General features: G+C 50.3%; 1 protein-coding gene across 4 annotated transcripts in view; it reads left to right on the forward strand.

Moving 5' to 3' along the window:
• Positions 1 to 14,384, forward strand: part of PODXL (podocalyxin like) — a 46,494-nt gene that overhangs the window by 16,231 nt on the left and 15,879 nt on the right. For all 4 annotated transcript variants that reach the window (XM_051795226.1, XM_051795227.1, XM_051795228.1 and 1 more), the window contains exon 2: positions 13,176 to 14,042. In XM_051795226.1, coding sequence (XP_051651186.1) covers positions 13,176 to 14,042 — 867 coding nt within the window. The remainder of the gene's footprint in view (positions 1 to 13,175; positions 14,043 to 14,384) is intronic.

Here is a 14,384-nt window from a genome sequence, read left to right on the forward strand (position 1 = left end):
AGTGATTCCTGTGATCATGTGTATTATTTTAAGGAGGGGGAGAGCAGGAGTTGTTGAAGAACACAAGTTCTTCAAATAGAAACTGAGTCTTAGTGGTCCTGAAAAACAAAATAAAGCAAAACAACAACAACAACAACAAAAAGCTAAAATGGATATTCTTTTTTTCTGTAAAACCAACTGTTAAATAATGAGGCAATTATGAATTTGCCAACAATAGAAGTTGATCAGATTACAGAGCCTGTAAAGCCAGATCGTCACTGGAGCCATTTGGTGGGAAAGAAACTCAGTGCCAGACAGTCTTTAAATAGTTTTGAATAGGAGGGAGGGTTTGCTGTGTCCTTCCCTTCCTAGGCTCTCCCCACCTAAAGAATAGCACCGAGCCTCCTGCCAAGTCCTCCGTGTCCAGTCAGTGCCCAAAGGCTCAACTCGCAGGCACAGCTACATAAATATATGTAGGTGCATATGTACACATGTGTGTATATATAGAGCTCCCAGTTATCCAGGAAGACCCCACCCTGAGGGAGGTGTGGGTGTGGAACTGAAGGAAAAAAAAAGGTGGGACCCAAAATAGCACCGACACACAAAGGATCCCAAGGAAATGTGGAGCTCTCCTCACGGCATTAACAGGAAATCTCTGGGCTGCTGGCTTGGTAACCCCGGCTAGCCAAGGTCATGGGGGACTGGTCGTGGTGGGGGGACAGATCCTGACATCCATCTTCTGCAGAAACATGGAGTGAGGGGGGTGTGGTGGCAGCCTGTGTGTCAGTGAAGGTTTGCAGGTGTCCCAGATGTGCCCACAGACGAACCTGTCCCCAGCACGGCCTGAACGACCAGCAAATTCTCACTGGGGGGGGGAGTATTTAACCAGGAATCACCCAAAAGTTTACTTAGAGAAGTTGAGATGCTTGAGGAGGTCACCAGTGCCTGTTGGATGTGGCTCCTATGTCACTTGGCATCAGTCGTGCCTTTCACCCCGTCACATCACGGCGCCTTTGAGCCTCGATAGACCAAAAATCACAGAATCATAGAATGTCTCAAGCTGGAAGGGACTCATAAGGATCATCCAAGGTATTTCAGCTTGTCATCTTTGGGTCCATCCTGTCTTGGTGGTGGGTGACGTGTGAGTTGGGCTGGGGGAAGCAACATGACTCACGACCCCAAAAAAGGTCAAAAATAAAGTTGCTGCTGGAGGGCGTAAATTTGGGCCGACCTGTGACTCACCAAGGGTGCTGGGAGCACAAAGGAGGGTGAGGCTTTGGGTCTTATCGTGTCCCCACCATCTCTTTTCCGCTGGCCCTTTCTGCCCTCGAGGTGGGCGAGCAACCTCTGAGTCCTGCCCAAGCCTGGCCCTGGGGGTCTGGCCACCTCCCCACCAAAAGCTTGGTGGCAGGAGCAGGCAGAGGCTGCTGAGCGAGGGCGATTCCTGCTGTAAATCTTCGGGAGAGGTGGAGAGGAAAGGGAGGTGCAAGGAGCAGGGGACAGTGTGTTGCAGCACCACAGCGGTGCTGTGCCAGCACAAACTGACCTCCCAGTCACCCAGCTCCAGTTTTTTTTTCCCTTGTACTGAAGCTGCCTGTGACCAGGCTGAGGTCTCCTTATTCCTTTGGGTTTGGAGTATCTCCTCTTCATTTCTGACCTTCAGGGCTGCAGGTTGGACCTGCTCCATGCTGGGCCTGCAGCAAGTGTCAGCCTCCAGCTGAGGGTGGAATCGTCTGTATTGATGGCACAAGTTTGGGCATGAGATCCCTGCTGCTAATGCCAGCTTTAATGCCCCTCTGTGGTCTGGCTTTGCTGGGCTGTGAGATCCCAGGGAAACCAATAGCCCCTATTTGGGTTTGGGGTTAATCCTTTTCCTTTAAGAAGTGACCCCACCACAAGACAGGGCATATTCCCTCCGCTCCTCTTCCTCACTGCAAGATTAGTGGGATACTCACGAAAAGTGGGGGCTTTTTGGCTGCAAAACCTCTCCACGGGAGCTCTGCTCTGCAGGAGCCCTGTGGCCCTCATCCCCCATGGATAAAGTCTAGACGCATCACCGATGCTCGGCGCCCAGCTGGAGTGACATGAGATGTGACAACTCCTCCCCGGTGCCCGCCAGCTGGCAGGGCTTCAGCTGGCAGGATGAGTAGCTCAGGGCCAGCTCCATCCCTGTGTGGCTCAGTGTGAACCCAAACACGAACCCAGCCAGCTGGAGAGGAGAGCAAGGCGATGGATTTCGTGTCCCCGTGCCCCTCAGCAAGACTGGGATGGTGAGCCCACCTTGCCCCTCTGTCCTCCTGCCCATCCTGCCCTAGAAGACAGTGGGTGATCCCACTGCCCTGTGCACCCACTCCCCAGTCCTGTGGGGACAGTGCTCTGTCCACTCTCTCCTTAATGTCCTGTTTTCCTCCACGACAAAAACTGAGCAAAACTGAGCTCCAGGGAGACCTTACTGTGGCCTTTCTGTACTTCAGGGGGCTTGTAAGAAAGATGGGGACAAACTCTTTTACAGGGTCTGTTGCAATAGGATGAGGGGTGATGGTTTCAAACTGAACAAATTGATTATCTATTCAATTTAGATTAGATATAAGGGAGATATTTTTTATTGTAAGGATGGTAAGATAGTGGCACAGTTTGCCCAGGGAGTTGATGGATGTCCCATCCCTGGAAACATTCAAGGCCAGGTTGGATATGATTCTGAGCAACCTGGTCTGGTTCGAGATTTCCCTGCTTGTTGCAGGAGGTTTGGACAGGATGGCTTTTTTCTGGCATCAATCAGAGCTTTCCATGCCCAGGAATCAAAAAAGGCCAACCTCAGCCAGTGAGGCAAGTGTGCCCCATCCCTGATGTTTGGTCAGGGCAACATCTGGGAGCTTTTTTCTGCAAGGACCATCACCAGATTTCTCCTGAATTAACTTCCTTAAACTTCATCAGTTCCCTCTCGTCGGCTTTCAGAGCTGAGGAGACTTTAATTTGATTTAACCTACTTCATTTTTGGCTAAATTAAATAAAGAGTGATTTAAAGCTGAAACAAGAGTGGCCACCTGGTGGGTTGTGTGCACTTTGACTAATCCACTCTGAAATCATACCTCCTTTTAATTTTAGATTAATTTTTCTGAGTGCCTCGGTGTAGACAAGCCATCAGGCTGAATAAAGATCAGCTCCTGTCTCGTGGGCTCACATCCTCCCTCCTCCTCAAGTCGTCTGGAGCGAAGTCCTCCAGGAAAAGCCAGCCAGGGAGGATTCATCTTTCTGGGGTGGGAAGCATGGGGAGGAACTTTTGCTCTGTCTTAATGAATAAATCTGTGTCCCCAAACATCTCCATTGGTGAGCAGCAGCTCCGCGGCGGGGCTGGAGAAAGGAGGTCATGTCCCCAGGAAGGGCTGCTGAGATGTGACAGCTCAGCCCTCAAGAGCAAAGCAGATGCTTTGGCCAAGGAGCATTTAGTGTTGGCTTATCCAGAGTTCTCCTTCCCACCACCTTGCCAACAGTTTCACAGCTCCTTATTGCTGGAGTCAGTTCATGGCCCAGCCTTCAACTTTGGAGAGAGGTGGTGAACTCCTTCAAACCTGAAGGAAGATGGTGAAGCTCCTTCAACCCTCTGAACCTCTTACCACACGTCTCTGAACCTCCCTGGGGTTCAGAGTGAGGTGGTGAAGGAAGCTGGGTGGTCTCCTCATGGAACCAAAGTGGGATTGTCAATCTGGTAGCTTTAATCATCTCTCCGTCCTTCTTATGGACCTGAGATTCCTCTCTAAATTCACACAAATCTAGACTTTTCATCTATTTACTTTTTGGTTTTAAAAAGGTTTTTTTAGCACTTGTGTTTACTTGACAAAAGCCTGAAAGAGCACCCTAAAGACTTACAACATTGAAGTTATGCAAGAAACCCCCCGGATATTCAGTGTATAATCAGGTCATGTGGTCTTAAGAATTTCTGCGGATTTCAGTGTTGTGTTGATTCTCTTTTGAGACAGGGGTACCTGGGCTTTACCTTGCTGCAGAAAGACTTTTCTGGCCCATTATTCAGTGTAAATGCTGAGTTTCTTCCAAAGTCCTGGGTGACTTTTGCAGGAAAAGAAGGGTCTTGGGGCCGAATGTACCAGCCATGGTGTCCTTCAGCTGATGGGTGATTGATGCTCAATCACTGCCACAAATCCTGCTTCAAAGCAGCAAGGTCATCACAGGATAACTCCACTCTAATGGCATAAAGGATTCAGGAGAAGGGTAGGAGGGTGGCCACATTCTGTGCTGTGAGGGTCTGGTCAGGCAGGGATGTGAGGCTTTTTTTGGCTCGTGCTCCTCACGTTTCCGCTCCAGCGGCTCCGCCACCATTTCCTCCACGATGAAGTGTTTCTGTTCAGGCTGCAGAGCCCCCAGTTCATTTTGCAGCCTGGGAAAGGTGCAGGACTGGAGCCAAGCCCCTTAAAAATCCCATCAGCTCCTGGTGGAAATAGGATGTTTCCAGGCTCGGTGATCAAAAATGTCTGGGGGTGGCGTGGACAGAGGGGCGCGCGTGTGTTTGTGTTTGTTTGCCTCCCTGGCAACCTCTTGTGAAGGATTTCAGAGCTTTCATTTTCCACAGTGGTCTTCCTGTCTCCTTTTAATTATTTTTTCATCTTTCCCTTCACTTCTTAGACAGCTACAGATTTTCCATGAGAAGAATCGTGGAGACACAATCCCAAATAGGATGTCCTATGTTTATCCTTAACAGAGGCTGGACTGGTGCTTCCTCCCACTGCTGGCATTCCTCACCTCTGGCTGGGGCTGGCCATGGGATGGAGCACGGTCTGGGATTAGACTTGAAGATCCTTGTGGGTCTCTTCCAACTCAGCATCTTCTGTGATTCTGTGATTTGGGTGAAACGTGTCTCTTGTCACAAATTTCTGTCAAAAAACAGTCTTTGAGGGGAAATTCAGGAGAGCATGGCATGGAAGACATGGCAGTTCCAAGCATGGCATGGAAGACAATTCAACAAAGTTTTTGAGAGGGTGGGAGTGAGGAAAACTGAGATACTCCTGCTCCCTCAAACCCACTGTGTGGTCATTAATTAGTGCAGCAAACAAACCCATTTCTGCCTCCCCAAATGTGGTGTTCAGAGGCACCAAGGGATCAAGGAGGAGATGTGTCAGGGCTGCAGGGGAAGAGGAGTGTGGGGAGATGTGCCTTGGGATGATTATTTTTAATATTTGTCATCCTTCCAAATGAAACAGCAGACAAGCTGAGCTGGCTCAAATACTTGCAGAAAGAGCTGATGGGGAATTTGTTAATGAAGCAGGTTTCTCATCAGAAAATGCTGGTTCATCAGAACCTGGATTCTGGGGACATGTGTGGCAGTCCTGGCAGGAAAAGTGTATCAGGCTGTGGATGGGTTTTTTTGGTGGAAACCAAAGAGGTTTAAAGGCTGCTGTGTGAATTAAATAAAGTCAGGCAGATCTAACAGGAGGGACAGAACAGCCAAAGCTTGTGTGAGATTTGGTTCAAGTCCTGCTCCCTGGGCTTCAGGGTTACTTCTACTAGGTAGAAATAGGGACAACTTAAATTTTTCCCAGTTCTGGAAGCCAAATGGCTTTTGGCTACTGTAGGGATGTGACTGACTGCAAAATCCTACAGACTGGTAAGAGTCCTCAGGATGATGCTGAAATACTGTGGGGACATACCCTAAATCTCCAGCCAAGGGGTATCTCCAGGCTGGCAGTAGAGGAAAAAGCCCTGGATGCTCCTCTCCATCTGGAGATGAAGCAAAATTGCTTGGGGCTCGAAGCACATCCACTTTGCCCACCTCCATGTCCAGCCAGTAAGGGTTTATTGGGAAAGTCTTCCAGAACAGAGGCTGTGGGGCAGGTTCCTTTCATTTGACAGCAGAGAAAAGGGCAATTGTCAGCATTATTGCCTTGAGCTCTCTGTCATTTGCCTGCAAGATCTAAACAGCAGCAATTTGAAGAGTCTTTTCAACAGAGTCGTTTCACAGAGGGGTAAAGAAGGTTCCCTGCTGAAAACAAACCCAATGGCTTTAAATCAGAGTCCAGACATCCTTGTTTTGTAGAACCATAGAATGGTTTGGGTTGGAAGGGACCTACAGATCATCCCATGGGCAGAGACACCTTCCACTAGCACCAAGTGCTCCAAGCCCCATCCAACCTGGCCTTGAACATGTCCATGGATGAGGCAGACCCAGCTTCTCTGGGCAACCTGTGCCAGGGCCTCACCATCCTCACAGTAAGGAATTTCTTCCCAATATCCCATCTAAACCTGCCCTCTGGCACTGGGAAGCCATTCTCTGTGTCCTGTCCCTCCAGACCCTTGTCCAAAGTCCCTCTCCAGCTCTCCTGGAGCCCCCTTAGGCACTGGAAGGGGCTCTCAGGTCTCCCTGGAGCCTTCTTTTCTCCAGATGAACACCCCCAGCTCTCCCAGCCTGGCTCCAGAGCATCTCTGAGCATCCTCTGGACTTGCTCCAGCAGCTCCACATCCTTCTGATGTTGAGGACCCCAGAACTGGAGGCAGCTCTGCAGGTGGGGTCCCACCAGAGCAGCGTAAAGGGGCAGAATCCCCTCTCTTGACCTGCTGCCCACAGTGCTTTTAGTGCAGCCCCTTCCCAAGTGTTACTGCAGCACTAATTAGGTCTCATCTTTAATATTTTGCAGAGCAATTCTGTCTAAACTGTTTTGCAGCAGTTCTTATTCTGGCTGGGTTTTGGATAGGATAGACATCCCTGCCCTGGATAATTGGATTAGAGTCTGATGCTCTGGCAGCTGCTGTTGGACCTTTCCCCATTCCCCACTCCCTAACCCAGGAAGCCAAGTTGGTCTTTGGCCTGGGTGAAACTGTTTCATAATGCTGATGGTGAGCCTGGCAGGAAAGGGGTTGGGTGATGCTGGTTTAGAAGTGCATCTTATGAGGTGGAGAGTGCCATTTTCCAAGGGTGAAAGGTGCTGTGTACACTGACAGCATCCTCGTACCACCTCCCTCACCAAAATCCCAGCAGGCAGCTCAGGAGGACAGTGCTGTTTGGATCCCACCTATCCCTGAGCTGATGGAAGGGAGAGAGCCCTCTGCACAGGCAAAATTAAAAGCCTTGTGAGGTATTTGCTCTGGTAGCCCATCTTAATTCCAGGATAAATAACACTGCTCTGTGATATTCTGCCAATCTGATCGCTCTCACAGTTTCAAAAGGAGGTGACAAATTTCCTGTCCTCTGCAGCGACTGGTCCCTGCTCCACCTCAGACACGGCTGCATTAAAACACTCCTTTTGCCCAGGAGCTTCTTGTGATGCAAAGACAAGTCCAGGAGCCTCCTCACTGGCTTTGGCACACGCTCTTCCCTGGGAAAGGCCACCCCTGGAGCCTCAGCCCCCACTTTCCCTTTGATGAACTCAACCCGTTGCCCCTGTTCAATCAGGAAAGGCTGCAAAAAAGGGGGAGGAAAATAGGAACTTCCTCGGGCCTGGCTCACATCCCTTCCCCTTCCCCGGCTTGCTCAGGCTCCTTGGCTTTCTCATCCCGCCTTGGGAGGAGCAGGAGCCGGCTGGCGTAAGGCTCTGAGCCGGGCTCAGCCCGCCGGAGTGGGGTGTGTCACCCACCATTTCCTAAGTTATTCTTTTGAGTTTCCTTTTCTCACTATTAATAGAATTTCAGCCAATATCTGAGCTGTTGCAACAAGGCGGATGGGGGAGGCGGGGGGGAGAGTCGGGGGAGGCGTTTCCAAAATAGGAAGCGGGAAGCTGTTGGGCAGGGAATTAATCAGAGGAGCTGCGTGGAGAGGGAATTAATCGCTGGCTTCGGGTGGGCTGATGGGAGGATGGAGAGGACGTGTCCTTTCACTTTGTGTTTTGCGCTGATTTGATTCTCTTTCTGTGCTCCAAGCCGTGACCTTTCCAAACAAGCTTCTCCCCTGAGCACCTTCCCCAGCCTGCAAAACACCACGTACCCACTGCACCGAGGTTACAACCAGAGCATCACTCCATGGCACGGTTTAACTGGAAGAGAGAAGCTTTAGATTAAATATTAGGAAGAAATTCTTCCCTGTGAGGGTGGGGAAGCCCTGGCACAGGTTGCCCAGAGAAGCTGTGGCTGCCCCTGGGTCCCTGGAAGTGTCCAGGGCCAGGTTGGATGGGGCTTGGAGCAACCTATTCTAGTGGAAGGCGTCCTTGCCCATGGCAGGAGAGTGGAACTGGATGATCTTTAAGATGCCTTCTAACCCAAACCAGTCTATGATTCTGTGATTAGTGGTGGTGCACAGCAGCTCAAAATTCTGCCTGTAACTGCTATTGTAAGGAGCTGTGTTGGCACAGACCAGCACATCTTTCCTTTTACATTTGGGGTGGCTCTTCAAATCCCATCAGCTCCTGACCGGAGAACTCCCACACCAGCCCCATCCAGGAGCACCCACGGTGGCACTTCCAGCCTCCCACACTGTGGGCCAAACAAGCCCATCTGGATAATTAGCAATAAGGGAAAGTTCTCTCCCCTCTGGGGCTGTCCCCATCACGGCCACACCATATCCCAGGCACAGTCATGGGATGCACATATCCGGACATGAAATCATGTTTATGCAGGGGACTCATTTCCTCTGGGCACGGATGCGCGTGTGGAGGGCTCACCCTCTCCTCCTGTGGGTCTGCCCCACTCCCAGCACAGAAGGTTTGGGTATTCTGAGTGCCCCACGTGAGAGAAGAAGTGCAGATCAAAGCTTCAGGCTCACTGCAACCAGTGCTCTCAAAATACCCTGTTATCTGCTCTATTCCTCTCATTTTCCCCCAAATGACAAGTTGGTGACGGTCCAAAAAGTGAAATCAAAGAAGTGGCCTTGTCGTGCCAAAATGCAGCCAGGAAGGTCAGGGGCAGGTAGTATTTTTTTTCTGCCTTTTGGAAAACAGGGTGAGGGACCCTGGCTGAAATTCAAGTGAACTTTCTTTTGGAAAGGATCTCCTCTGGGTTCAGGGAGTGATAACTTGGAGGATCTCCTCTCTCATGGCATGTGTTAAATCCTTTTATCTCCGTGAAGGGGTCACTTTGTTTCCTGCAAAAAGACTTACTGTATCTTTTGTGAGTGATTTTCATGCTGAAGGGGCACTGAACATAATCCTGTCCTGTCTGGTTGTTCTTACCACCAGTCTGTGGTCACAGGGCTTTTCTCCTCCTTCAACCAGATCCTTTTTGATTCCTCTGTTGAGCACATTTGTCAGGCAATACTGGCCACCAGCCCAGGCAAAGAGGGGCTTGTTACCAGTTATTACCCCTGGGTCCACTGGCAAAATTTGGCACAGGTGGCCAGTGAAGGAGGAAAAGATAAAAACATCATTCTCTGGCATTTAAAGGGATACAGTACATGAAGGAAAACAGTGACTCCTGGGATTCTTGTGCTCTCACTGCTTGTTCTGTATTTGTTTCTGCTTTGGATTTACGTTTGCAATCATTTTGCCTAAGCCAGGCCTTCTGCAGGTGGTGAATCTGCAAGACACCAAAACCATGCAATTTTTCTAAGTAAAATACATTTTTCTCCAGTGCTGCAGTGAGAGAGTCCCTGGGCAAACACCTAATGTTGAGCTCAGAGCAATAAAACTGCAGAAGGGCATTGAGCCCCGTGACTGCTGCAGCACTTGACTCCTTGAGCAGCAGTGAGAAAACAGATTAACCTAATGCAGATGCAGAGAAAAGGTAAATTTGGCTGAGAGAAAGGTGCCCAAAAACCTGCAGCACAGGTGTGGGGATGGATACAGGTGTTGGTCCTCTGTGGAAGGAGGATTTTACCAACTCATAGCCACACTCTTGCCGTTGGCTTGTTGTGAGTCCAGGCCACAGCGCTGCACATTTTCTTGGACTGTCAAGTTTGCAACCTGCCTGGATTTCTTCTTCCTATGGCTGCTGCTCACCACAGCTGCTGCATTTCAGCCAGCAACAGTCATTCTTTAAAATAGTCTGCTTTGAGACAAGCAATCTGCAGAGGAAAAAAGGGGGAAAGGGAGAATTCGGTAGCAGCCCAGCTGAGCTGGGGTGGAGGTTATTAAAGAAACATCACCTTCAGATCAAGTTTGGGATGGGAGGTCCATCCCAATGGACCATTGGGAGGTCCAGTGGGACCCTTTCCAGTGGTCCCATCCAGCCTGATAGAGCAGGAGCAGGTTTGTGTGGCCACTTACCAAAGAGATGCAGGTCATTAGCCACCAGAGGAGAGTGATTTCTACCTCTGTGACACTAAGCATTGCCCGAGTTTAGCCATGGCCATGTAGTAGGATGTATAGGATGTGTAGTGTCCTACTTGCCCATGTGGTTGGCACCCATTGAGTCCATCCATCCATCCATCCCTCGATCCCTCCATCCATCCATCCATCCATCCCCCTCCATGGCTGCTCCCCACTTCCAAGTAGGAGCGTGCTAACTCCTCGAGTTGCTTAAATCCCACTTAAATCACTGGTCCTGGCTTAAAGAAGAAGAATAAATTGGTCTTTTAACATCTCTTGACCTTAGCAAAGAGGAAAACCAGGAGTGGATGCAGAAAGATAAAAGAGCAGTAAGTTTTGTGGGCATCAACTTGAGTCTTGGTTCTTCTCCCAGTTATTTTTTTGGGCAGTGTCACCCTGTGCACCTCAAAAGAAGCCCAGCTAGCACTGCAGCCAGGGCAAGCCTGGAGGATCCCACCAGCTTTCTGCATCCCTTGCTTTGGGCTTTTGCCTCCATTTCCAGTTTAAAGTGGTAAAAAACTATCTGCAGCTCCCCGGGTCGAGGCGGGGAAGTGCTGGGGAAGGGATCCTGTTTTCTTGGACCACAAGGTCCCAGCTGGCCACTGGGCCTGGCCCAGAGCCAAAGCACGGCCCCTTCTCTTGTGGACAGGGTTGAATGGAATTGTCTTTCTGACTTCTCTTTGGTGCCTGTGCTTTCTGCCTCTCTGGGGTGGGGCTGTGGCACGAAGAGGAAGCGAGAGCAGTGGGTGATTTCCCCTTTGCTTCCAACCCTTTCTTTATTTACATCTCTTTTATGTATTGTTCCTACGTTTAGGGGATATTTTTGCTTTACCTCTTTTGTTGTCAACGAAGTTTTACACCCTATTTATGGGACAGACCCATTTTGTGGCTCACTGGATGCCTGGTCTCTCTCTAGTGATGGTGCAGCCATCACTGAGGATTCAGACTCAAGGCACACAGGTTGATAATAAAACTGAGGAGGTGGGTAGATCAAAACTCCCTCCTGTCTTTGGCACTTGGGGTTTATCTGTCAGATCCCTGTGACGGTGTTTTGCTTCCTTACCTTTCCTTCTCCTGCAGACAGCGGTCAGCCTATAGGAAATATGACTTATCTCCACAAAAGCTCTTTTCCTGCAGATATAATGGAAATGTTCTCTCACAAGCCAAGTGTTTCCTAAAATAATTCATGCTGCTAGTTTCAGTTAAATTCACATTTTGATGGTGTTTCCAGGGATGGGAATGGCTGCTCCCAGAGGCTGATGGGGAAACAAGAGTAGGAACAGTATTTCAGGAGGAGGTCTGCACTTTTATGGAGTTACAGGACAAGGGGGATGGCTTTAAAAGGACAGGATTAGACGAGGTATTAGAAAGAAATTCTTCCCTGTGAGGGTGGTGAGGCCCTAGTACAGGTTGCCCAGAGAAGCTGTGGCTGTCCCATCCCTGTAAGTGTTCAAGGCCAGGTTGGATGGATCTTGGAGCAACCTGAGATAGTGGAAGGTGTCCTTGCCACAACAGGAGATTGAAACTGTATAATCCTTAAGGTCACTCTCAACCCAAACCATTCTATGATTCTCCTGAAATGGTCAGGCAGTTGTATTAGCAGATCATTACAGGTCCCTTCCAACTGAAATCTCCTCTCCTCTCTGACCCTCTCCAACCCTCTCCAACCCTCTCCAACCCTCTCTGACCCTCTCCTCTCCGACCTTCTCCTCTCCATTCCATGGGACCTCAAATCTGTTGCAGCCTCCCCACCCCAAATCCCACTCCTCGAGTCCTTCTCAAACATAACTCCACCACGCCAGGTCCTGACATGGTGGGGTTAAGTTTTCCCATCAGAAACTTGAGCTTTCATCAGGCTCTTGACACACAACCAGTGCTAATGGGCAGGTTCTGTGAGAGCAAATCCTTTGCTGTTGTGCCGGCACAGAGGAATGAAGCAGATCTCTGGAGAGCAGCATTAGGCTGCATATCAGATCTTGGAAGTGTGTCTCCTGTTTGGGAGGGCTGGAAATAATGTACAGATGCTTCATGAAGGAAAAAAATAGCATTCTTCTGTACAGTCACCAAATGGAAGACCCCCTCCCCCTCAAAATCAGGTTGTTGCCTTGACTCCAGACAGGATCCATGGATAAAGTGGCTCAGTGCAGCCTGCGGTTCCTGAGAGGTGAAATATTGGTCAAACCTTTCCTGGGGTGAATTTGAGCAAGAGCCCAGAGCTGGTGGTTACCACGTGGAGAAATTACCTCTGCAGCAGTTGATGGAGCTCCTGCAGTGATTACAAGCAGAAAAACAGACCCAAGGTTTTATATTGGTCTAGTAGTGAAAGTACCACCTTTTAGAGCTGTGGGATGTTGCAGAGCTCTCTGCTGTCAGAGGGTTCTCTCTTGTCAGGAAAGCTGTCCTTCAGCTGAATCCCTCTAAGAAACAGCTTCATCATCTAAGAACTTAAAGTATTTTTCAGAAACCAACCACAGATCTCCTTATGTAGGATAATGGGAGGTGGTTGTTTGGACTCGATGATCTTGGAGGTCTTTTTCCAACCTTAATGATTCTATGATTCTAAGTGTCACCTAATTTATCATCACCACTTCAGGGATGTGAGAGACCCTCATAACAGGGTTGGACAAACACACTCGGCACATCCCTTGCTGGCTCCTTGTAAGGGCTGGATCTGCTTCATTTTGGGAATCACTTGCAGGGCATTGCATAGAAGGTGGTGGACCTGCCCTGTGAGAGGGACCTGCCTTCTGGGAACCAGCAGGTCTTGTCCTCCTGCTCACACTTTGAAGTCCTGTGAGTTTGAGTACGTTTGTCATGGAGGTTCCTCGGGTCTCCTCCTCACAGTGACACCAGAATGTGGAATTTGATATGAGTTCAGAGAGCACGAGGCAAGCCCCGAGTGAATGACTCAGGGTTTGTGGGCAGCGTTTATTTCTACAAATACCTGTTCTGGGTGGAAACCAAGGGCAGCTTCCTTAGTTCACGGTTTATCTTGGCATTTTTACCTTTCCTCAGGTGCCAGCTGTGAGGATGACCCAGCTCCTGCAGGTCCAGATGGAAGTGACACCATCACCACAACCACAGGCACCAGCAAGGCACAAGTGACCACCCCTACAAGCAGTGCAGGAGACACACCACCCGAACCTAAGTCACCTACCACAGTTCAAACAACCACCACAACAGCCAAGCCAGCAACCCCTGCACCCTCTGCCACATCACCCACCGCTGCTCAAGGCACCACCACTGCAAGCACTCTGAGAACCACCCCATCCACCCCTGCACCATCGCCTACCACAGTGCAAGGGGCCACCACCACCACCAAACAGGGAAACCCAACACCTGCCCCCACCACATCACCCCCCAGCTCCCAGCAGGCCAGCTCTGCAGCCAGCTCTGGAGCATCCACAGCCAGCCCTGCTGCAGCCCCCGCTGCTGCCGAGCAGCAGACCAGTCCTACAGTCAGCTCGGAAAGCTTGGGGACCACCACTACTGCAAACCCTGTCCTCACTCATGTGAGCAGCCCTCCAGCCACCCAAGGAGGTGTAGGGGCTGCTGCCACCTCCAGGTCGGATGCTCAGGGAGGCCAGCCTCCGGATCATTTGGCCAGTACCACTGAGAGCACCGGAGTCCTGAGCAGCAGCTCTGCCCTTGGCCCCAAGGACCGTGCCCCTTTTTCTACACATGTCACCAAGCAGCCTCATTCTTCTTCCAGTTCTCCAGCCCAGGACCTTGCCTCTTCCACCAGACCTGGAAGCACCAACCCTTCTGTTACCCCTTTAAGTGGATCTCTGCCCCTCCCCACCAGTAAAACATCTCCGACTTCACCACCTGGCAGCATCCACAAGAGCCCAGAGGCAGCCACCACACTGACTCCTGGAGCAGGTACCAGAAGATGAGAACCTTGATTTCTTGTGCTGGGAGGCCCTTTTGTGGTCTTTCCCTTTGTCTACCCTGTCATTACGGGGTGTCATCACCTCGTCTCATTTTAGGACTTCCCAGCCTGCTTGTCTCTGTGACATCCTTGCATTTAGGTCCCTGTTGCAGTCGGCGGAGGTCGAGTCAATGCAGTCAGTGAAACTCAAGGCAAGAATCAACTGGCAAAGCACTGACAGTGGCTTTTGGATGGACTGAACAGTGCCCAGGGCACCATCAACTGCAGTGACTCGATCTCCAGTGACAGCAGACGGGGGCCAGCAGCGATGGGTTCAGGGGTGAGGACCGACG

This window comes from Manacus candei, unplaced genomic scaffold (genome assembly GCF_025592945.1).
Source record: "Manacus candei isolate 608988 ecotype Guabito, Panama unplaced genomic scaffold, ASM2559294v1 h1tg000042l, whole genome shotgun sequence".
NCBI lineage: Eukaryota > Metazoa > Chordata > Aves > Passeriformes > Pipridae > Manacus > Manacus candei.